Source organism: Phyllobates terribilis, unplaced genomic scaffold (genome assembly GCF_046119375.1).
Source record: "Phyllobates terribilis strain yellow unplaced genomic scaffold, ASM4611937v1 Scaffold_4__5_contigs__length_816908805, whole genome shotgun sequence".
Taxonomy (NCBI): domain Eukaryota; kingdom Metazoa; phylum Chordata; class Amphibia; order Anura; family Dendrobatidae; genus Phyllobates; species Phyllobates terribilis.
The window spans coordinates 261,038,844-261,065,089 of NW_027362764.1; the positions used below are offsets into that span (position 1 = coordinate 261,038,844).

Below are 26,246 nucleotides of genomic sequence, written 5' to 3' on the forward strand. Positions count from 1 at the left end.
TGGTGGCAGCATCATGGTTTGGGCCTGCTTTTCTTCAGCAGGGACAGGGAAGATGGTTAAAATTGATGGGAAGATGGACAGAGCCAAATACAGGACCATTCTGGAAGAAAACCTGTTGGAGTCTCCAAAAGACCTGAGATTTTTCTTCCAACAAGACAATGATCCCAAACATAAAGCAAAAACGAACAATGGAATGGTTCAAAAATAAATGTATCCAGGTGATAGAATGGCCAAGTCAAAGTCCAGACCTGAATCCAATCGAGAATCTGTGGAAAGAGCTGAAAACTGCTGTTCACAAACGCCCTCCATCCAACCTCAATGAGCTCGAGCTGTTTTGCAAGGAAGAATCGGCAAGAATTTCAGCCTCTCGATGTGCAAAACTGATAGAGACATACCCCAAGCAAAAGGTGGCGCTACAAAGTATTAACTCAAGAGGGCCGAATAATATTGCACGCCCCACTTTTCATTTTTTAATTTGATAAAAAAGTTTAAAATATCAATAAATTTTGTTCCACTTCACGATTGTTTCCCACTTGTTGTTGATTCTTCTCAAAAAATTAGAATTTTATATCTTTATGTTTGAAGCCAGAAATGTGGCAAAAGTTAGAAAAGTTCAAGGGGGCCAAATACTTTCATAATGCACTGTATGTGGTATTGATTTATTCAGAAGAAATTGCATTACAAATTGTACAGTTCTTTTATCCTGTTCTTTTTAGCATAAAGCAAGATTTAAGTGGAAAAAAATTAATGTTTCATTTTCCAATGTTATAAAACTGTACAGTCAAACTATGGGTTCAAAATGCTTACTGAAGCCATACACAAATTCCTTAGGTCTGATTCAGAAGTACCCATTATAGTCTATGGGGTTGTTTACACGTCCATGTTTTTTTCGGGTATCACAGATGAAAAGTGACACTACAACTTTGTTAGTTATATGTGAAGATGGCTACTCTTAGCATGCACTTGTTCACACCCATTTTCTGTTTGGAACTAATGGTCAATCTTTTTATATTTATAAATAGGCGCTCTGACTGAGCACTCCACCCATCAGCTTATGGTGGTTTTAATCACAGTAGGATCATACATATCCATATAAATGTAGGCTATAAGCCTAGGATAGGTTCCCAGCAAAGAGGATTACCTTGTCTTGGCTGCTGGGCACACATGAATCTTTGAGCTAAGTATCTTTGTTTTTTCCTATTTTCTAGAGCAGTAATGCAATTCCAATGTCATATATTTCATGTCTGCATGCTATAGCGCTACAGAGTGCAACTTTATTTGTTATTTACAATTATAGACAAAACACAGTCTTATTAAACTAATAACACAAACAATTGTGTGATGTGCTTTACTGTTTGTATCATTTATTGATCACATTTAGTGAACATCCAAAGTATAAAGAAAAAGTAAGCAAACCTCTATGTTAATGACTAAAAGATTATTGCAAAGCAGTTTTAGTTAAGGGAATGAGATTTTAGATGTGGCTGTCATAGATGCTTTACCTAGCAAATAAGAAACTAAATCTGGTTACTGGCCTGGGTAACATGTCTAGATATCAAACAATTTTCAAAAGACCTCAGAAGACATATAAAACTGGAAAGGGCTGCAAAGGCATAGTGACATCAATCCATGGATAGACAAATGGTCTACAAATGCAGAAAGTTCAGGACTGTAGTTACTCTCTGTCACGGGTATGTCAGAAGTGACAGTCACCCTGAAGTTGGATGCAGGAGATCTCTTCGTTTGGCATTACAGACAACTTAGAGGCTCTCTCTAGGAGCCAGTGGCTACCTTCCTCTGGCTAATTAATACCCTGACATGGGTGTATAAATACCTGCTGTGTGCAAGAGGGAGGTGCCGGCGATATTCATTACTCCTTGTGAGGGCTTGAGCAAGAGCAGTACTTCTTCCTCTCTGGTGCTAGAGGATGTGTGCTCATTTGTCTGGAGTCGACTAAAGCTAAGCAATTTTCCCTTGTTTGTCCCCCCTTGTTGTCTTTAGTGTTCAGTGGGGATCGACTAGCGCTCATCCCCTCCCTTCTCTAGCCTGAGCCTAACGCTAGGGACAAAAAGAGCGAGGCACGCATGCGGCGATTGGTGAAAAACCAATATAGGGACGTTAGTGGAGACAGGGCGACACTAGATCAGCCTAGGAGGTCTCCACTCCCCCATTCCCTAGAGTCTGGGCTCCCTTTCCCTCTTCTCTTTATGTTGCACTTAGTCTTTTCCACACCCTTCTTCCAAAAATGGGTATAGTATAAATCACTCCAAAGACACAAATGGCAATCCCAATAAAGGTAAAAAGAACAGCAAAAGACCTACTGAAGACTCCACGAATTGCAAAGCATCTGTTTATGTGTCCACAGTGATAAAGTAAAAGCACTCCAGTCCAAAGTACAGGTCAGTAGTATCTGTTACCTCCCGGTGTCCCGGTTGTGGCATTTGATTAGTATGAGTGGTACCGCCAGGTACCACTATCCTGGAAGCTAAACCATAGCCCCACAAATCAATCCATCTCTACTTGCAGCCTGTCTCAAGTTTTCCAGAGACCATTACATTTCTGTGAAAATGTTCTATGGACAGTTGAGACAGAAGAAGAGTTGGTGCGCATCAATTCAGCGCAAGTCAGTAATCTGTGGTCACTAGACTGGAGCTGTGAGAACATCCACATACCTGATGGCATCCGCGGCTATTCTTTTGATTAGACAGGCTGGCAGGACGTCACATGTGTGTCAAGCACGAGGAATTCACACCAGGACAATGAATCAAAAGAAGAGCTGGCATGCGTTTGTATATAATTGTGACATAGATAACAATCAGACAGTCTATTAGTAATCTATTCAGCAATATGGGTAATTTACTTACTCACTTTATTTTGCAACTGTATATATAGTGAGCTTACACATTACACATTGTTGGCTACCCGCCATCTCAGCCGATTCTCCCATACACAGCCCACATTACAAACATGCTAATAGGGAATTTAGATTGTGAGCCCCAATGGGGACAGTGATGATGTCTGTAAGGCGCTGTGTTAATGGCGCTATATGAGCAAGTAAAATAAATGCAAAAAAATAAAATGTAACCCCTTAGCTATGACGTACAGCTATGTCATATGCGGCCTTCCTGAGCCTGTATCTTTCCCAACATAAGATGCTGTGATATTCATCCATCATCTGCCTCTAACAGCCACTCGTTCGCGTGGCACCGATGAGTTGCCATGCCAGCCGGGGATCTGCTGAAGAACACCTTCTGGCTAATGTTCATAGGAGAATGTGATTTTTTGTTATATACAGCAGTACTGTGGTATTGTTGCATCCCTAAAAGTCTAATCTATCAAAATAAAAAAATAATTAATAATTAAATATAAAATTAATGAATCAAATGGCATAATGAGAATAAAATCTAAACGCCAGAATTACCATTTTTCGAACGCTGTAATACTGCCAAAAAATGCAATAAGAGGCGATAAAAACATTTTTTCTACCCCAAAGTGGTATCAATAAAAACGCAGCTCAGGGAGCATAAAATAAGCCCTCATCACATAGCCCATTGACGAAATGTTACAGGTCTCAAAATATAGAAACACAATTTTTTTTTATTTCTTTTTACAAATTTCCGATTTTTTTTTTCACCATTTAAATAAAAAAAAACTATACATGTTTGCTATCTTATATCTTATCTTTGTAATCATACTGACATGGATAATCATATTGCACTGTCATTTTTACCGTACAGTGAACATGGTAAGTTATACACCCAAAAAAACTATTGCGGATTTGCACTTTTTTTGAAATTTTGCCACACTTAGAATTTTTTTCCTGCTTTCCAGTGCATTACATGATAAAATGAATGTTGTCATTCAAAAGTACAACTCGTGCTGCAAAAAAACAAGCCCTCATACAGGTATCTTGATGGAAAAATAAAAAAAGTTATTGCTCTTGGAATATTGTAAGAAGAGGAAAGAAAGGAAACGGAAAAGCAGAAAATAGCCATGTCAGGAAGGGGTTAATGTTGAGATTGTTATGTTGGCAACCATTTTTCTGATATTAGACAAAGCCCCTCATTACCTATACACCTCATACAAAATCATGCATTACATGATCAAGAGATGACCCACTTTTTGTTTTAGAAGTGATTGTTGAGGACAAAAAGATTTTACTTTTTGAAAAAATAAATAAATAAATGCCATAATTGCTGACGATTGTGAGCATTGTGAAAAGGTTTGGGCTGACCAAATACTGCACATTTGAACGTGGCCTAATAATCGTTGTCATTATATTATTTGTACATGTAAGGTATAGTATCTAGTTTCTGAAAAAGGGGATTTTTTTTCCTTATATATCTGTTAGATTTTTTTTTAAAATGTATGCATACATTGCTCATATAAAAAAAATTATTATTCTTGTAATTTCACAGGTTGTTCAATAAATACTTTGGAAACTAAAATGATTACCTGGCTTTTCTACTTTGATAACTTCAGCTCCCAGATCTCCGAGGATCATTGTAGCGAAGGGTCCAGCCAATACTCTACAACAAATGAGGAATACCATAAATAATCATGCCATTATATGGAATATGCTGAGGTCTGAAGAGATACTTTAAAAGATTATGACTTTTTATTTTACTTGTCACCACACACCTTGTTAAATCCAAGATTTTCACTCCATCCAATGGTCTTATAGTGCCAGAATCTGTTGCTTTAAAAACAAAATCATTAACATTAAACTTTTCATCAAAAACGCACCAAATACTTATCACGGGAACGTAGCCGAAGAGGTCGGGTGAGCATGCATAACATCACCCTAGAGCTGTAAAGTGGACCAAAAGCATAAATACCACATACAATAGGGTGCTTGTCGCTACTGCATGCTGCTGTCTAAGGCCACGTTCACACATTGCGTATTTGTTCAGTATTTTACATCAGTATTTGTAAGCCAAAACCAGGAGTGGGTGATAAATACAGAAGTGGTGACTTGTTTCTATTATACTTTTCCTCTGATTGTCCCACTCCTGGTTTTGGCTTACACATACTGATGTAAAAAAACTCACCAAACACTGAATGTGTGCACATGGCCGCAGAGAACATATAGGAAAAATTAGTTGTCACCAAGACACAGTGGGGCGTCTGTATAGTCTTAATTAGCGTCCCATCCCTGGGATCGTGTCTCAGGTATGATGCAGCAAAGAGAGAGAAGTAGCAGGAATACAGTAAACTACAGAGGAACATGACAAGATCTGAACCACTATAGACACGTGAGGAAAAGTAATTGCAGGCTGGGCTGGGGCACTGTTGTCAAAGCAGATCCCAAAAGAAATTTGAGAAAACTGTATATAGTTATAGTCTATTGAAAACTGTAATCCCAGTAAGTGTGAATGTCTCTAAGAGACGCTGCTTTAATTGAGAAAACCAAAGAGAGAATAGGTGCCATGGCAGAAATAATAATTGCAATTACTAAAAAAATGCTAAACTTTATTAAATACTATTCATAAAAACAACGGGTATGGGTAATCCCAGCAATATAGACAAAAAAAAAATAAAATTGGTGGCTGAGCAACTGTGGAAACCCCAGTAGTATGGGGCATAGTTCACACATTGAATGTACAATTTACTATAAAGTGCTAAAAGATTGTATATGAATAAGTATTCATTAACATATAAATATATACTAATACAAAAAGTAACTATGGAAAATATACCAGTAGAAGTATATCCCACAGAGAAATCACAAGCAGTAAATATGGATCATCAGTAAAAATAAACTCACCCACCAAACACCCGACGCACGTTTCACAAATGCTTCGTCAGCATTAGACCAATTTTAATTCTTTTGTCGAAATTGCTAGGATAACCCATACTCATTTGTATGAATTGTATTTAATAAAGTTTATAATTTTTTTAGTGATTGGCGTTATTATTTCTGGCACATACTGTATTCCTTCTTTGTTTTTTTCATATATAGTCATAGCAGAAAATGCTACATTGAGAATACCCATAGACCCACAGTGGATAGTGAGGTAATCCTGCAAAAAAGTGTCCCAAAACATAGGGATAATCACCACCAAAGTGCCATTTTTACACTAGACTCTTCCATGCTGGCAGGATGCCATTTAATGTTTCCAAGTGGCCTATTTAAGTCTGCCCCAAGTCGGAACTGCAATTTCAGCTCAAATCAATGTTCTGCCACTCCTGCATTCAAGATGGCCACCTTAGCGCCATAAGGAGCAGTGATAAATCTGAACCATACCAGCACATCACAGGAAAGGCAACACTTCTCTGCTCTCCATGGCACTGCAGCGTCCAACTCAGATGCAAGAGGACCAGAATGCCATTCTCATTGGAAAAGGAAAAACAGAGGACACCAGGTAGGGTGATTATACATAACAAATATATAGTTACTTTTCCTTGCCAGGGTAGAGGGTAGTTTTAACAGCAAAAAATCTATGTACAGTCCACAGAACAGTTTCTGAATATGGTCTTTGTGCCTGTGGTCTAGTTATAGTAGCTCTTGGTACCGATTTCACGTCTGCCTTATCCTTAGGTTACTATGCTTGGTTATTGTATAGCTTTCCTTGCGATGACCTTTGGTTCCTTTCTTGACCACGTTCCACTCTGTGCTACCACCACCTGCTTGTGAGTATTCTTAAGTTATCTGGTTCCAACCCTAGAAAGTTCCTGGACACTGTTCTAACTCCAAGACCTGCTTTTTGTATTTAGTAGTCCAATATAAAGCCCAATCCTAATATCTATTAGTTCTATACGAGGCCCACTTCTTCTTGCTGCTCCAGCTTCTCCTACTGGTCCATCTGAGGCCTACTCATAGTTTTTGTCCATAGTATCTTATGGTGTGACGTGTGATGCTTACCCCTGGTTGATGCTTCTGGTATCTAATGGTTTTGTCCAAAGCCTACTCCTGGTTGCTGCTACTGTTTTCTATGTTCTTGTTTCTAGTTCCTGGCCCAGCTACTGGTGTCTGTGCTGCTGACAGTGCCCTCTGTGTTCCTTCTCCTGGCTCCAGATTCTGCCTGTGTCCCTAATCTCATGATCTACACACCGTTTTGTACTGCTACATGCCTGGCTCCGCACTGTCTTGCAACAACTGTTTGCTAAGCTGTCTTACAACCAAAACTACACATCTATGTTCCAATTCAGGCTCCATTCTCCTGTTCCTTTTTGTCATCTGCTGAGTCAAGATATCTACTAATTGCAGAGTCACAAATATCCACTCCTAAATCACAAGTTAGGTTACTTTGTTTCTCATTGTGTCGATAAACTGTTCACTCATACTGCTATTAATCTAATATTTTCAGCTTAATAGTGTTATTTTACATGACAGTTTCCCTTTAGCCCCTTAACGACATTTGACATAAGTTTACGGCATGGTCGGGAAGGGGTTACTGCAGAACTACACCCACACGATCGCTGCCGGTAGCTCGGCGTAACTTATAGCTGAGCTCCTGCTGTCACTGCCAGGAGTGGTGCCCTGGGCAATTTAACCCTCTAAATGCCACGATCGATAGCGATCTCAGCATTTAGAAGGCTGCCATGGCAACCTGAGGTCGTCATTAGGACATCCGAGTCACCAGACTACAGCAAACCTGTTAGACCATGGTCAGAGCAGCACTGACAGGTATAATGCATTGCAGTGCTGGTGCATTGCAATGCATTATACCAGCGACCAAAGTGATTAAAGTTAAGTCCCATAGAGGGAATAAGTAAAAAAAAAATTAAAAAATATTTTTAAAAAATCCTAAAATAAATAAAAAAAAATGAAAAAAATATTAAACCAATAAATAGGTATATTTATGAAAAAAAAAACATATTTGGTATCGCCGAGCCCGGAATGACCTGACCTATAAAACTGTCACACTATTTATCCCCTTCAGTTAACACTGTAAAAAAAAAAAAACACGAGACAAAAAACTATGCTTTTTCATAATATGAAAACAAAAAGAGAAATAAAACACTATCAAAAAGTTAAATTTTAATAAAAATGGTATCGCTGAAAAGAACATCTTGTCCGCAAAAAACAAGCTGCCATACAGCTCAATCAGCGGAGAAATAAAAAAGTTACAGCTCTCAGAATATAGCAATGCAAAAACAATTATTTTTTCTATAAAATAGTTTTTATTGTGTAAAAGCAGCAAAACATTTTAAAAAAAGATATAAATGTGGTATCGCTGTTATCGTATTGACTCGAATAATAAAGCTGTCTGATCACTTTTACCATATGGTGAATAGCATAAAAAAATTCCTGAATTGCTGGTTTTTGGTCATTATGCATTCCTAAAATGAAAATAGAAAGCGATCAAAAAATGTTATGTGTCCAAAAATGGTACCAGTAAAAACATCAACTCGTGGTGCAAAAAACAAGCCCTCCCTTAATCGGTCAGCAGAAATATAGAAAAATTATAGCTCTTAGAATTGGTAATGCAAAAACTTTATTTTGCAAAAAAAGCGGTTTTTAGTATGTGATGGCAGCCAAACAGAAAAAAAAAAAAAATAGAAATCTGGTATCGCTGTAATCGCACCGACCCAAAGAATAAAGTCGTCTATTCACTTATAACATATGAAGAACAGCGTAAAAATAAATAAAACCAATTCTTTACCTGCTGCTGATTTGTTCATTCTGTCTCACAAAGATCGCAGTAAGGCTCAGCTCACATTTATCCTGCGCTCTACACTGAGCGTTTACACCGGGGTTTCCATGTAAATCTCTGAAATACGTGATGCAGACGGAACCCCCGGCGGAACATTCCCTATAATGAGGCATATGAAGACACTGTGGAGTCTGTCTGGCCTATGATCCGGCAGTGTCCGTATTTCTAGACTTGCATAAAAATGCACTCAGCCACAGTTTTGTGCACTTCTGAAAAGAAGGACACTACTGAACAGAAGCCAGACGAACTCCAGAGTAACTCTGCTGCCTCATTATAGTGAATGGATCCCTTGGAGTTTCATCTGAATGACGTAATTCGGAGATTTAGATGGAAACCCCAATGTAAGTGCACAGCTTAGAGCGCAGGATAAATGTGATCCAAAGTGTTATGTAAAATTTTACCAATAAAAGCTTCAACTCAATCCACAAAAAAAGAAAGTCACCACTCAGGTCCATCATCTATTAATGGAAACATAGGGGGCTTCCATGTTACTGGTAACACAAAGGCTCTAGAAAAGCGCTATGATTCCTTTGCACCCCCCCAAAAGAAATCCAGTAAATTCTGTGCCCCCAAATTCAATGCCCCCTCCCTTCTGAGCCCCACAGTATGCCTAAACCACATTTAGCATCCACATGTTTGGCATTTTTTGTAGCGATGAGAACCCGCTTAATTTACGGGTGCATGTCTCCAGAAGCATGAGCTAGGCACAACAATGTACTGGGCACTACACTGGCAGATTTACAATTTTCACTCAGCAACATCCACTTCTGCTTGTTTCTCTCAAACACCCATGGAGTTAAAATCGGCACTACACCTATAGAGGTGTGTAATCTCCAAAATGGGGTCACTAGAGAGGGGATTCTGCTTTTCTGGCACTTAAGGGCTCTGTACGAGTATATGGAGTCCGCAAACTATTCTATGATAATTTGTTCTCCAAGAGTCAAATAGCGCTCCTTCTCTCCCAAGTCTCGCCGTGTGGCTGACCAGTACTATACAGCCACTTATGGGGTATTGCCGCGTTCAGAAGAAATTTGTGTAACAAATTTTTGTGCCATTTTTACCTATTACCCCTTGTGAAAATGTAAAATTTGGGGCTTATGGTAAAAATGTAATTATTTTTTTCTTCCCTGCCCAATGGTATACAATTCTGTGACACACTCGTGGTGTCAATTTCATCACTGCACTCTTAGATGAATTTATTGAGAGGTGTAGTTTGTAAAATGGGGTCACTTATGGGGGTTTCTGCTGTTCTGGCACCTCAGGGGCTGTGCCAATGTGACATGGCACCCTCAAATCATTCCAGCAAAATCTGAACTCCAATATGGCGCTCCTTCCCTTCTGAGCTTTCCCCTGTGCCTCAAAAATAGTTTTTCATCGCATATGGGATATCTGTGTACTCAGGAGAAATTGCACAACAAATTGTATGGTCCATTTTCTCCTCTTACCCTAGTGAAAATGAAAAATTTGGGGCAAAAAACAAAATTTTTTCAGGAAAAATTTATTTTTTCATTTTCACGGCTCAACGTTGTAAAATTCTGTGAAGCAACTGTGGATGCACGCCACACATCTAGATAAGTTACTTGAGGGGTTTAGTTTCTAAAATGGGATCACTTGTAGGGGGTTTCCACTGTTTACGCACATCAGGTGCACTGCAAACGCAACATGGCGTCCGCTATCTATTCCAGACAATTTTGCACTCCAAAAGTCAAATGGTGCTCCTTCCCTTCCGAGCCCTGCCATGCAACCAAAAAGTAGTTTTCCATCACATATGGGGTACCGGCGCGTACTTAGGAGAAATTGCACAAATTATACAGTCCATCTTCTCCTGTTACCCTTGTGAAAATGCAATATTTGGGGCTAAATCAACATTTTTGAGGGGAAAAGTAAAATTTTAATTTTTTCTTTCCACATTGCTTTAATTCCTGTGAAGCACCTGAAGAGTTAATAAACATATTGAATGTGGTTTTGAGTATTTTGAGGGGTGCAGTTTTTAAAATGGTGTCACTTTTCATTATTTTCTGTCATATAGGCTCCTCAAAGTTACTTCATATGTGATGTGGTCCCTACAAAAACTTGTTTTGTAAATTTTGTTGGAAAATTGAGAAATTGCTGATCAAATTTTAACCTTTCTTACTTTCTAACAAAAAAAAAATGTTTCAAAAATGATGCTAATTTAAAGTACACAAGTGAATGTTATTTTATTAACCATATTGTGTGATACAACTATTCGGTTTAAGGGCATAACAATTAAAAGATTGAAAATTGCTAAATTTTTGCCATCATTCCGATATTTTCACAAATAAACGAAAAAAATATATCGGCCTAAATTTACCACTACCACTGAAGTACAACATGTCACGAAAAACTGCTTTGCTCAGTGAGTGACAGGACACCGCTCTGAGCGTAGCTCCGGGGCCCGCTCGCTGCAGGGTCATTCTCCCTGGCTTCTCTGCTGAGCGGTCGCATGTATTACAGCTGGGGACACTTAGGATAGGTGAGTATATGGATTTTTTTATTTCATTCTTATTTTTCCAGGTTGGACTCTGCGGGAGCAGACACTACTATCCTCACCATTGTCCCTGCTGGTGCTGATTGCAGCGTTGGCAGGGGACTATGATGAGGGCAGCGTTCAGCACCCGGCACTTTGGAACAGCGCTAACTGTACCTCTGTTTCCCAAACGCCGGTACGTGTGCTCCTGATGCGGCATACGGGCGCACATGTGTACACATGGTTGCCACACAGGTGCACAAGAACACACGAATATCTCCGGTACGGGTTTTTCCGGGACCAGAAATATCTGGACGCATGAAACAGGCCTAAAAGAGTAAAGTATAGAAAACGGGCAGCCTTACACTGGCAGGCACCCAAAACATGAATAGGTCACTTTTTTAGCCACTTCAGTGTTTAGAAGCATCTCATTCCAGTGCTCCCTTAATTAACTCCTTTCCGACATGTGCCGTACATATACGGTACATGTCGTGTCTTTCCCTTTGGCGGGCGCTCCTGCACTGAGCCTGCATCTTTCAGGGCACATGACAGCTGATCTATACAGCTGTCATGTGCCCCTAACAGCCACGAGTGGAATCGCGATCCACCCGCGGCTGTTAATATATTAAATGCCATTATCAATCTCTGACAGCGGCATTTAACATGGCAGCGGCGGAAGGACGTCATAAGTCCTGCCCATTGGTGACAGTGTCACATGACCGCGGGTCTCTGATGGGATGGTATGACAACCCGGGGTCTGCAGGAAACAACTGCAGTTGTCATTGCCGGGATGCTAGGAGGTGCCACCCAGCGGACATGCTCACTTGCTATAAGCACCTTCTGCTACACACAGGTGATCTGATGATCAGAGAAAAAAATCAAAACACCAGAATTACGTTTTTTTTGGTCACCGCAACATTGCAATAAAATGCAATAACGGGCGATCAAAACATTGTATCTACCCCAAAATGGTATCAATAAAAACGTCAGCTCGGAACGCAAAAAAATAAGCCCTCACCCGGCCCCAGATCCCGGAAAATGGCGCCATTTTTTTTTAACAAACTTTGGATTTTTTTTTCACTACTTAAATAAAAAAGAACCTATACATGTTTGGTATCTACCAACTCGTAATGACCTGGAGAATAATAATGGTAGTTTTACCATATAGTAAACGCGGTAAAAAAAAAACAAGAAAACAACTGTGGAATTGCACTTTTTTTGCAATTTCACCGCACTTGGAATTTTTTTCCCATTTTCCAGTACATGATATGGTAAAACTAATAGTGTTGTTCAAAAGTACAATTTGTTCAGCAGAAAATAATCCCTCACACGGCCATATTGACGGAAAAATAAGGCTCTGGGAAGACAGGGAGCAAAAAACGAAAACGCAAAAACGGAAAATGGCCCAGGGGTGAAGGGGCTAAGACTGGCATGTATAGCGCCAGTGTTAATGAATTGGACCCATTATATACCCACCCACCAGAATGTTGTACTCCGTACTGAATCATTCGCCGGTCTGCTGCTATCTGCATCTGGCGGGGTGGTTTTTTTTATGTGACTGTGGTTGCTAGTCAGTGGCACCTGATGGACTGCAGCTTTCACATTCCGTCTGAACAGTTTCTTCCTGCATCCAGTAACTAATACTGGTAAAGCAAACACAGATTTGCTTTTTCTTATTAAAAGGCCTATGCCTCCTGAAGTACTTGTCATATTTTACTCCAGCAAGCTGTACATCGCGTGCAGAATTTTTAAGCAACTGTGTATTTTGACCATCTCCTCATTGGTATGCAGATTTTCCAATTCCAAGCAGTATAATCTTGAAGGCTTATTGGATGAAGCAGATCAGGTGATATGTATTTGTGCAATGAGGGCGGATGCAGCTTAAGGATATCAACACCCTTTATCAAGATATGCAGAATTCTTAGGAACCGGTTCTCCTCCAGTCCTGTCATATTCCAGAACTGCAACCTCCCTGTAGTGTCCAAAAGCACAAGGTGTTCAGTGCTCAGAGATATGGCCGAGGTAAGGAAGGCTGAAACCCAACCACCACTGAACAAGACAAAAAAGGTAAAATGTGCAGACTGGGCCAAGTGATGTCTGAAGACAGATTTTTGAAATGTTTTATGGACTGATGAGATGAAGGACTGTTGATTGACCAGATGAAGGAGCCCATGTGGTTGGTTCAGTAATGGCACAGACCTACACTTCGACTCAGACGCCAGCAAGGTGGAAGCGGAGTACTGCTATGGGCTGGTATTATGAAAGATGAGCTAGTTGGACCTTTTCACGTTGAAGATGAACTCAAAATCAGCTCCCAAAACTGCTGCCAATTTTTAGAACACAGTTTCTTCCAGCAGTGATACAGGAATAAGTCTGCATATTTCAAGACATACATGATTTTTATGCAAGACAATGCTCCATCGTGTGCATTGAAGTCTCCATTGAACACCTTTGTACTTCTGGACACTCCAGGGAGGTTGCAGTTCTGGAATATGACAGCACTGGAGGATAACTGGTTCCTGGTCACTTCACTTTCCCTTCTTCTCAAATCGTTGGTAGTTAATGGGCTTCTTTTTCTCAACATGTTTTTTGCAACCCTAGTGTCTATTTGCAACAAAATGTGATCTCGGCTCAATATCTTACCAATTTCATGAGTGCTGCAACACTCTAGGGCTATGTTCACACTATGCGTTTTTTCAGCTTTTTTTTTATACAAATTTTCAGCTGCGTTTTACAATAACAGAAAAGTCTGAGATTTCAGAAACCTCATGCACACACATTGGTGTTTGTGCTATCAGTATTTTGTGCTTTGCCTGTTTTTTTGCACAACAGAGCATGTCACTTCTTTCAGTGTTTTTCACCCATTGAAAGGAATGGGTGGTGAAAAAATGCATAGTGTGAACATAGCTATCAGGTTTTGCTGCATTTTTAGCGAAAAAAAGCAAGTACAGCATTATGTGAAACTCATTTATTTTTGTGATTTTACCATATTGTCTTGGACACGTGAGATGGCAGTTTGGATTAGAACAGTTTAATTAAATTAGTGATGTGTACAGTGTAAACATTGGCAGATCTAGGTGCGAGATTGAACAATACCTGTGGCCCACGGAGGTGTGAAATTGAACAGTCTTTGAGCAACTCAATGGCAGACCATAGTGTGAAAATAAATAGTGTCCTACAAACTCAATGAACTGCCAGTGTCTTAGAAAAACTATTCCTGAACAATTCACCTCCCTCCACTGTTACATCCGTTATTCTGGTTAATATGGCTTCACATATGTCTTGCATTGGTGACCTGTGTTCATGTTTCTGTGGTGGAAGCAAAGCTGAACTTTGGGATCCTGAAAAATGCACCAAACCAAAACTTGCATTTTTGACTCAGCTTCATTCCTGCCAAGAGATCAGGTTTTGCTGCAGAAAAAAACGCTGAAAAAAAACTCCTAGTGTGAACATTGCCTTAGACTTTTCACAATTTTTGACTTTGTCAGTAAAATCTCTTATATGGCCCATTCTGCCTGAGGAAAACAAGCTGCCTAATAATTATTCACACTTTGATAAAGGGTATTGTATCCTTAGGCCTAACCCTCCCTCATTACACAAATACATATCAACTGATCTGCTTTATCCAATAAGCATTCAAGTTTATACAGCTTGGAGTTGGGAAATCTGCAGAAAATTAAGATAGTATTTTGACCATATCTTACTTAATAATTTTGCACACAGTGTATACTAACACTGATGCATGAAATATTGGTCTTAGTAAATTTTCGCTCTTGTTGGTCCGCTGAGTTTTCTGTGCGGATTTTCCCCATAGACTTGCATTAGATGCACAAAATCCACAAGAAAAAAATGCACATGTGTTTTTAGTGCATTTCTATTGTAAAAATGCATCTGCACCTAAGTATATCAATAAAGTTTTATCAAAGCCAAATACCAGGAGATATAAAAAAAAACAAAGTAGCTTTATTTAAAATGTAACACCAAAAGGAGACTAAAAACACAGCATCAAAAACGCGATAAAAATGCAATAAAAAACTGCAAGTAACTTAATTTAAATAATAGTTGCAGAAATTCTGCAGTGTCAGTAACTCAGCAAAAGTTCATCGTGGGAACGTATCCTTATAGCCCTAACTGCAAAACAAGAGCAGCAAATATTTGTCTGTATAACTAAAAAGACTCATTCCAAGGGTAAAACTGTGTGGGAAAAGTGGCAACAGGTTCTATCCAAAGCCGAATTCAGAAGTCCGTGAAACAAAAATGATGTACGACTGTGATGCATGGAATGACTGTGGGTCTCCCGACTCAATTGCCTCATATATGCCTTTAAGGCTGTCAAGTTCGGGTCGGGAAACCAGCAGCTAGTCCATATATCGCAGTCTGTGCTTGGACCATGTTTCACGAACATCTGAATGAGGCCAAAATATGTGGCAAATTTATCAAATATTGTGCAACACCATGAAAAAGTAAAGGTCTTATTATTTATCATATAAACTTTGTTGACAACTTGTTTTCAGAGCATAAAGCTCCCTTCTTCAGGTTACAATAGGCAGTAGGGCACTCCGAAAATGCACTATCAATAAAATTGTTACAGAATAAGACCAGGTGGTCGGTGTTTATATTGTTCATTTTTTAGGGAAGCATGGGAGTTTTCAACAGTTTTGATGAAAAGCTGCATGGGATATTGGATCCCATATTGCAATCACTGAAGTTGTGACTAATTTGGCCCAACTCAATAAGATGAATAATGAACTCACCGAGTGTCAGGAAAGTGAAAATATCTTGTTCTTGAATATACTATCCTATTGAAGTGCTGCTTTCCAGCACCTTGCCACAAGTAAAACTGACTTCACAAATCCCCTTTATCATTAATTCCCTGTGTGCTCCAAATTATTCTGTCTTTTGTATTATGTGTATTATGTATTCTTTTATATACAACTTTGTATTCTGGGGAGTAAAAAAAAGTCATGAACTTAGTATGGTTTTTTTGTTTGTATTTTATATTTTGTGACTATTTTTTATACTGATTTTTTTTTTTTTTATTAAAAAAAATGCATGAGAAAACACATGAGAAAAAAACAGTGACCCAAAAAACACAAAAGTGAAAAGCCGTACTTGAAAAGCCACTCTGTTCATAGTGCACTTCATAGTCTGCCATTATCTCACAACCAAGGTCTGGTTCACAGAAGGTTCTTTTTAGCAAAAAAAACACATGATAGAAAAAACATATTGCAAAAAAATGTGGCAATTAAAAAAAAATGGGTGTATGTATCCTTATACTAGCCTCAACGGATTTGAAAATTGTTGAAAAAGTAATCTGTTGAAAATGCAGAAATTATGCCATGATTGTGTACTATTGCGATAAAACTCCTCCTGATGTAGATGTAAGCCTAGTGAATGCATCTGTATTCCATATAGTAGCATAAACTCCTCCTGTTAAAGTTATTTATAGACATTTTAGGTAGCAGCCAACTACACAGTGGCATGTAAAAGTTTGGGCACCATTGGTCAAAATTACTGTTATTGTGAACAGCTAAGCAAGTTGAAGATGAAATTATCTTTAAAAGGCCAAAAGTTAAAGAGGACACTTTTCCTTTGTATTATAGGCAAAAAATATATATATTGTCAATTTTTACATTTTAAAAATTACAAAAAGAAAATGGGCCGGTGCAAAGGTTTGGGCACCCGTGGAGATTTGTGTGCTCAGAACTTTGACCAAGATTTCAGACCTTAATTATCCTGTTAGGGTTATGGCTTCATTGATAATAAAGTCTATGCAAATTTCCCAGCTTTATAAAAACCCAGCATCTTCTAACCTTGTGCCAAAAAAACAGCCAAGGGTTCTTCTAAGCAGCTGCTTAGCACTCTGAAAATGAAAATGGTGGAGGCCTACAAAGCAGGAGAAGGCTATAAAAAGATAGCAAAGTATTTTCAAGTTGACCTTTTCTGAGTTCGAAATGTAATTAAGAAGTGGCACGTAAGAGGACAAGTGGAGGTCAAGATAAAGTCTGGAAGACCAATCAAAAGCTCAGTGAGAGCTGCTCGTAGGATTGTTAGAGAGTGGCAAATCTGAACCCCCAATTGACTGCAAAAGGCCTTCAGAAAGATTTAGCAGACTCTGGAGTTGTGGTACATTGTTCTACTGACCAGAGACAACTGCACAAATATGGCCTTCATGGAAGAGTCATCAGAAGAAAATCTCTTCTGCGTCCTCACTATAAAATTCAGTGTCATTTTTGTGCAAAAGAACATCTAAAGAAGCCTGATGCATTTTGGAAACAAGTCCTGTAGACTGATGAGGTTAAAGTAGAACTCTTCGGCCGCAATGATCAAGGCTATGTGTGGAGAAAAATGGGCACAAATTTCAGGAAATAAACATCTCGCCAACCATTAACCATGGGGGCTGAACAATCATGCTGTGGGGTTGTGTTGCAGCCAATGGCACAGGGAACATTTCACGAGTATAGGGAATGGATTCAATGAAATTTCAACAAATTCTTGATGGAAACATAACACCATCTGTTAGAAAGCTTAAGTTGAAAAGAGGATGGCTTCTACAAATGGATAATGATCCTAAACACACGTCAAAAATCCACTATAGACTACCTCAAAAGGCAAAAGCTGAAGGTTTTACAATGTCCTCTGATCTGAACATCATTGAAAATCTGTGGCTAGACCTTAAAATAGCAGTGCATGCAAGATGACCCAGGAATCTCACAGAACTGGAAGAATTTTCCAAGGCAGAATAGATGAAATCCCTCAAACAAGAATTGAAAGACTCTTGTCTGGCTACAAAAAGTTTACAAGCTGTGATACTTTCAAACGGGGTGCTAGGCACTAACCATGCAGGGTGCCCAAACTTTTGCATCTGCCCATTTTACTTTTTGTAATTTTTAAAATGTAAAAGATGAAAATATATATTTTTTGCCTAAAATACAAAGGAAATGTGTCATCTTTAACCCTAGAACGCATGACCATAAAAATCTACTTTTTCACATACCTGGGGCCTTTTAGGCCCATGTGCAATTAACATGGAATAACTCAAACAAAAATGACAAACAACTATATACCTGAGGAATACCTAGAGTTTCAAAATTCTAACTAAAGTAATCTTGCAGAAAAAAGAAAACAATTAACAAGGCGGGCCTGCGAGGCCCCAGGTATGCGTTCTAGGGTTAACTATAGGCATTTTAGAGATCATTTCATCTTTAACTTGCTTAACTGTTCACAATAACGGTAATTTTGACCAGGAGTGCCCAAACCGTAACATGCCACTGTAATAAAGAGGTACAGCAGGCTATGCTGTACTGATGTAATTCTGTATACTTTTAACTGTTTGGAAAATGCAAAAAAGCTGAATTTAAACATGTAAAGCGGATATGGAACTAAGGGTCGGTTTACCCCACATCTTTTTTACAGTATTAGCATAAACTAATGTGCCTACAGAATTTATGTTTGTGGTCATGATGTGTTAGGATCCAGCAGACCCAACGGTACTGAAAAGAACAATAGCTGTGTATGTTTGTCCATAATTTTGACACTTAAACATTCTCGCCAAACATAAATATTCAGTGTAAATGTAGCTCAAGGCTCTGTTTACATCTTGTTTTGGCTTCCGATGGAAGGTTGCGATAAATGTCGTTGTAGAGGCATAGTATGGCATAGTTCGCCTACAATCTGTCTTGAAAAAAAAATGCATACCACAAAGTATGAGCTGTTTTACTGTATGCCCCTGTATTGGAAAGTGCAGAATAGACTAGGCTTTTGGATACAGTGAAAAAAAATTGTCCAACTTGTAGTCTGGGTTATGACAAAATGGCATTCTTTTGGCCAATGTTGGAGGCGTAGGCACATATGGGTATGTCCAGAATATGCATATTGAGCATTTCCAGTACATGCACTAAACGCAGTTAGCACATCCCTGCACTATGATGTACTATTTGTCATTTCAGGAAACTTATTAACATGCCATCTATGCAATACAAGTAGTATGTCATGGTGATCACACTGGCACAGGAGATGAGCCCGTGCATTTCCTGGAGGAACCTTGCTATAACTGGCAGCTTGTTTACCACTGTAAGAACTAAAGGGTTTCTTTAGCCACCCCATCTACTCTTGTTTGAGTGTCATTGGTTTGCCAGTGGCAAGTGGAGGCATATTCATGGCCGATATGTACAGAAGCGCATTATATAAGTACAGTAGTGAATTGTGTAAAGGTGCATTTACACAGGCCAATAAGGATCGAGCGCTCCTAGGAATGCTTGTATTCCACTTATCCGGATGAGTAAATAGGCTGCCAATCACCCAACACTCATTTGTTGTGTGATTTTTAGGCCAGAATCACACAAGCATATTTCAGGGTCCGTATACAAACGACAAAAGGCCAGACTGACCACCGGTCTCCCAATCTGAACTTCCAGCCTCATAGACCCATATGTGGCTGGAAGTTCAAATCGTGAAATACGCTTGTGTGAACCCAGCCTTTAGTTGCCTTAAAAAATCATCGTTCTCGGCAGCACAACGCCATGTGTTATATGCTGCCGAGAATAATGATATTCTATGCGCACAGAACCATGTTATTAATCGCTCTGTGCACATAGAAGTGTGGGTGGCCTGTCTAGACCTGTTAAGCCGATTTGCTGTCGTTTACAGGTAGCCAGCTGATGGTCATTTAACAGCTGAGGATGAAAGGCTCGCAGCCCTGTATGACTGAGGGTATGTACCCACGATGCAGAAATGAAGCAGAAAATTTCTGCATGTTCTTGGAAGTCAAAAACGCTTGTGGATTTTACACGCGTTTTTTGCAGCGTTTTTACATGCGGATTTGACTTGCGTTTTTCAAATGCATTGGGACCTCAAATCCGCATGCAGAAACGCACAAATAATGGACATGATGTGGATTTTTCCGCAAGGAAAATCCGCTGCGGAAAATTCCGCAGCATGTGCACAGAACATGAGGATTATCATTGGGGATCATGGGGCACGGATTACCAAGCGATTTGTAAGCGTTTATGCTGCGGAAATTCCGCAGCAAAAATGCATAGTGGACACACAGCCTAAGAAATAGACTAAAAAGTGTTCTTAAAAGTAAAAAAAAAGTTAATAAAAACACAAAAATCTGCAGTATTATAATAAGAGGCTTTATTATGTTTAATATAGGAAAAAAAGAGAAAAACAATTATTTATCCCTATAGGTGAATAATGGAAAACCAAAACACAATAAAAAGTGATCATAAAGTACCCAAAAAGCACTAATAAAAATAAAATCCAGCAAAACACAAGCTCTCACACAGACGTGCCTACTAGTTATGGTGACACAACAAACTAAAAAAAAAATTTTATTTTTTAAAATGATTTCATGGTGCAAAAGTAGTAAAACATAAAATGCTATATAAACTTGCTACTGCCATGAAGAAAACATGCATGTAAAATATACTGTGCAGTGAATGTTGTGAGAAGAAAAAAAAATGTAACTTCTGTATCTTTTTTTTTTTTTTTTTTTTTTTTTGTTGTTAATCCAGCTTCCCAAAAAGTGGTATAAAACGTTATCAAATAGTCTTATATACTTCAAGATGGTACATGCAAAAATAACAGTTTGTCCAGCAAAACTAAACATAGATTTTAGAATCCAGTGATACAAAAGAACAAATATTTATTGTGAAAAAGTAGTAAAGTATTTACGAACTGTCTACATTTTCTATCACTGTATTCACTTTGATAACAATATAATTAACAGCAAAATTTTAAATGCAAAAGACCAAGAATGGAATTGCTGTTTTTTTACCATCCTGTTATGACCATAAATGCTAAAATGATTGGAAGTTATCCCCTATACATGGGATACGTTTCTGATCGCTGGTGGTTTGACTGCTGGGACCCCGACAGATCCCCAGAATCAGGGCGCATGTGAGCAGAGTGGTGGTCGATCATGTGCACATTGGCGCCATTCATTCTTAATGGGACCTCCGCAGTTAGCTGAGCAGCTCGGCAGGTCTTCACCACTCCCAAACAAATGAATGGAGAAGTAGTCCGCATGATTGACCACCACTGTGATCTCACGCTCCCTGGTTCTCCGGATTGGTGGTAGTCCTGGCGATAGGGCCACCAGCGATCAGGACGTTAGCCACTATCCAGAGGATAGGGCACACAGTTTAATAAAAGTTAATCAATAAGTTACATGTCCCTCGAAATGGTGCCAATAAAAAACCTAATTTACATAATTGCAATAAAAAAGTTACAGCTTTAGGAGTGCAGTGAAGAAAAGAGCCATATGCTGAATGGGTTAAAAATCGATGTGACCTGAGCTGCTTGTATAGTTGCCAGCAAAGAGCAATGTGCAGAGGGAGCGCTGGTATATAGGAGAAATCACTAGTGCTGAGATAGTGAGTGTGGGGCAGGCGTCTGTAGTATCGCACGGTACAGGGTACCTGGCTGGCAGTGCCCCCTCAGCTGGGTGCACACAGGGTGCTGGGTGTAGAGGGAGGCTCCACGCTGCGCCCTCGCCACCATGTTGCTCCTCCTCACGGCCTCCGAAGCGCGCACTGCGGGCAGCATGACCACGGCTGTCAGGGGGACCGTGCCGCACGTCCGGATGATTGACAATACCTGTGACTGGGCTCCTCCCTACTGAACGCTTACTCTGATTGTGATTGGCTGCTTACTACACACATGGTCAGTGACATCATTAAGGTCCTGAAGTAAATTTGCTGACATCGCTGGCAATGGCTGGCATAATCTATAAAGTACAGGAGACTGGAGTCACTGACAGCAGGGTGACACTTCTATTATCAGCGTCAGACAGGACAGGGGGTGGATGTGCGGCAGCAGCTCAGGGGAATAAATGGAGGTATATGTAGAAAATAGAGTATAATAAGCAGCACTGAGTGTACCTGACATGGCCGGGCATTTAACCCCATAAGCAGTGGGCTATGTTATTACAATAATAATGTTGTTCTTTTTTTTCTTTTTAATTTCTGCGCTTTTGTCTTTCCCTCCCTCCTTCCTTTCTTTTTGGAACCAGCAATACTCCATTTTATACGGTTTACTAAAAAATGTGCAATAAAAAAAAAAACAACACACAGGAGCATAGAGCATGGGATGCGATATGCCAATGACACGCGGCTCCTGCCCTGCTGCGAGTGTGATCCGAGTGTCAGTGCTTTGTGCTCCGATCCTCTCACATGACAGAATCGCAACACAGCTGTGGAGGAGACGGAGAAAGTCATTTCTCCATCTCCTTCATTGGCGGTGTCCGTGGGAATTGCACTGCACTCAGGTGACATTTAAGTGCACTGCCCCATAGTGTTACACTGCTCAAGTACAATCCTATTTTTTTATCGTATTGCAGTAGTCCGATTTATTCGCTCGTGTGTCAGCGAGCCCTTGTAGTTTTTAGAGATCGTACTTTTTTGGATACGTAGATACCAAATGTGATTTTATTTTTTTTAACACTTCTTTATTGTTCACTAGGGTAAAGGTGGAAATGAGTCCAATTTTTATCTGATGATCACCGTTTGAGCATCCCAGTAGACAATGGGATTCTCCAATGAAGCGTCATCAAAAGGAAGCAGAAAAAGAAAAAAGCTGTTAGTGTAGTTAAAGCTCCATGACAGTGTGTTTCCACAGACCATGTGTCCGTGGGCAAAACACGCTGACATGTCAGTTTTTTACACGCTGCACGGGCCACAAAACATCCCGTACTGATGACACATGGTTGACATCCGTGTGTCATCAGTGTGACATGTACCAGTGCCTGGGAATCAGTGTACAGTTAGCGCTGTTCCCAAGCGCCAGGTGCAGAACACTGCCCTCATCATTGTCCCCTGCCGGCGCTGCGATCAGCACCAGCAAGGGACAATGATGAGTAGGGACCAGTTGTGTCCTGGTGTAAGAATAAAATAAAAAAATTATTATACTCACCTGTCCGAAGATGTCCCCCACTGTAACCCATCTGACCGTTCAAGCCGAGGACACGGAGAGAATGACTCACTCCAGCGAGCGAGCCCCGAACCTCCGCTGCGCTCAGTGAGTGACAGGACACCGCTCACTGAGCACAGCATCAGTGCTGCAGAAGTCATTCTCCCTGGCTCCTCGGCGTGAACAGTCAGATGGGTTACAGTGGGGGACATCTTTGGACAGGTGAGTATAAATATTTTTTTTATTGTATTCTTATTTTTACACCAGGACACAGCAGGAGCAGAATACTACTCATCACTCATTGTCCCTTGCGTGTGCTGATTTCAGCACCGGCAGGGGACAATGAAGAGGGCAGCGTTCAGCACCCGACACTTGGGAACAGCGCTAACTGATGCGGCACAGCTGCCACACAAGTACACACGGATATCTCCGGTCCTGTTTTTTCCAGAACCGGAAATATTAGGACATGTGAAAGTGGCCTAACACTGCGTGTGTGGTGCACAGATCATAGTTAGTCTGTAAGAGCCTGTAAGGGTATGTGCACACGATCAGCAATCGCTGTGGATTGGACGCAGTGCAAACCGCAGCGGCCAGATGTTAGAGCATAGTGGATGGGATTTCAAGAAATCCCATCCACTATGCGTCTCCGTGCATCTGCGGATTACCCGTGGACACGTACATGTGGCGCGTCTTCACAGACCGCAGCATGTCAATTTCTCTTGCGGAGACTAGCGACTCCGCAAGAGAAATTAGATCACTATAATGTTTAGGATGCAGTGAATCCGCAAGGTTCAATGAACACATGCGGATTCACCTGTGTGCAGCGCTTTGGACGCAGCATAAAGTATACTGTGGTCAAAGCGCTGCCAATACCTAATGCGTCTCCAAGCACTTATTCTTAAGAATCAGAATCTTCTCCAGCGCTAGCAGATGTCACAGCACTGACTGATGCAGATTGGACATTTACAAGCAATATCAGTTACTAGACAGTAACACAGGTCAGCAATAACCAGGAGTGAGCAGTCTGTACAGGAGCTGACACTCTGAGGACAGGGCAAAAAGCAATCTGTACTGCTTCAATAGATGCCTATACAGGTGTGTAATGAGGTTCTGGCTTTACAGTCAAAGGACTGGAGTTATAACAGTGAGAAAATTAGTATTATTTGCAAGAAGAGTCGTTTTTTGAGTCAAGAAGAGCCGGCTCTTTTTGGTGAGCAGAGCCAAGTGAGCCAGATCACCAAAAAGAGCCGGACTGCCCATCACTAGCGGGGACACGGGGAGCCCGGGAGTGCTGTGGGAGGGTACAGAGGAGGAGGGGGAGGGCCGGGGGAGCGGAAAGCCTGGTGCCTGCCAGTGACTGCTCTGCATGTAGCTGGGCCTCTATAGCGGTCACTGGCCGAGCATTACTCATGGCCCTTACCAGGCAGGGGGCTCTCAGGTATAAGAGGGTCAGGTCACCCCACAATGTGGCTCCAGTGTTGGTTTTTTTGTTTTGCAAAAGTTTGGGCAGCATGAACATGGAGGGCTTTTTGAGGCAGTCAGAAACTACAAGTTTTTCAGCATTTCCAGACTTTTTTATTTTTTAAATCCATTTAAGGCTGTGTGCCCACGATGCGTTTTTTAAGCGTTTCCGCAGCGGCAATAACGCTGCAAAAACACTTAAAAAATGCTTGGTAGAAGGCATGCCATGTTCCCCCATGATAATCCACATGTGCTGTGCACATGCTGTGGAAATTTCCGCTACGGATTATCATTGCAGAAAAAAACGCAGCACTACCAATTATTTTGCGGAAGTGCTGCGTTTTTGCCGCCATTGACTTGCATTGAATCGCTTGGATTCCGCATCACTGTATATGTAGATGTAGATTCCATGCGTTTCAATGTACGGATGGTACCTGGGTTTGGAGAAGAGGAGACTCTCCTCCGGTCCCGGGTACCATAGAACCTGTAAAAAAAATAAAATAAAAAATAAATATTATACTTACCTTCTGATGGCCTGCGGTGTGCTTGTCTTCACTTGCCGGCAGATCACGGTGGACTGAAGGACCTGCGCTGACGTCATAGTCATGTGACGGGTCACGCAATGCTGACGTTGGCGGGTCCTTCAGTGTACCGCGATCTGCCGGCAAGCCAGGACGGATCGAATAAAGACTGCGGGGGCCATCGGAAGGTAAGTATAGATTTATATTTTTATTTTTTGACATTCTTTGGGGGTCACACTATATAAATCCATGCCGTGTGCATGGATTTATATAGTGTGACCAAGTTGTCAAGCACTTTCCAAGTGATGCTAAAATCGCCTGGAATGCTCTTGTCAACCCGCATGCGGAAACGCATGTGTAGAACTCTTCACATCCACTTGTCCCTGGCAGGAAAAACGCATGTACAACCCGCATATGTTTTTTCTGCCAGGGAGATGCAGAAACGCTCAGGAAAAATCCGGAGCATTTCTGCATCGTGGGCACATAGCCTAAATCCTTTCAGGAAAATTCCTGATCATGTGCACAGATCTTCAAAATTCTCAAGGGCAATGCTGGGATAAGGATTAACATGCGTTCTTTGGGCCAATTCTGCTCGGGAAAAAAACGCATCGTGTGCATATAGCCTTACGGTGACTTTCAATAAGACAAGAAGTCAGTTTAACAGAAGTACTGATGTGAAAAAGCCATCATGTTGGGCACGGTTCACACCTTGACTATAGGAAACATTTAGTTTTTGTAGGAGAAAAGAAAACCAGGAGTGGGTGAACAATGCAGAAGTGGTGACGTGTTTCTATTATACTTTTCCTCTGATTGTTCCACTCCTGATTTTGGCTTACACATACTGATGTAAAATACTGACCAAACAGTGAACGTGGTCTGATAGGAGGCGTAGGTTTTCTCCTGTCAGACACCTGCGCCTTCACCCAAATCCCTCTACCGTTCTCCATTACTCTCCCTTATTTTGAGGTGCAATGTGCGCGCATCTACCCCCCCCCTCCAACTGGCTATTATTTACCGCCCCCAGGACCAGCCACCACTTTCTTCGACCACTTCACTACCTGGCTTCTTCACTTCCTTTCCACTGACATCTCCACTATCATCATGGGTGACTTCAACATCCCCATTGACACTTCCCGCTCATCTGTGTCTAAGCTCCTATCCCTCACTTCCTCCTTCGGCCTTGCTCAATGGTCTTCTGCTAAC

The 26,246-nt window shown here is 40.6% G+C and overlaps 1 protein-coding gene across 2 annotated transcripts in view; it reads right to left on the bottom strand.

The window, feature by feature from the left end:
• Window positions 1-21,775, bottom strand: part of SUGCT (succinyl-CoA:glutarate-CoA transferase) — a 1,771,027-nt gene extending 1,749,252 nt beyond the window's left edge. For both annotated transcript variants that reach the window (XM_073676600.1, XM_073676601.1), the window contains exons 1-3: window positions 21,573-21,775; window positions 4,642-4,699; window positions 4,456-4,529 (exon numbers count right to left, since the gene is read on the bottom strand). In XM_073676600.1, coding sequence (XP_073532701.1) covers window positions 4,456-4,529; window positions 4,642-4,699; window positions 21,573-21,699 — 259 coding nt within the window. In that variant the 5' untranslated portion in view covers window positions 21,700-21,775. The remainder of the gene's footprint in view (window positions 1-4,455; window positions 4,530-4,641; window positions 4,700-21,572) is intronic.
• Window positions 21,776-26,246: the final 4,471 nt, after the last annotated feature.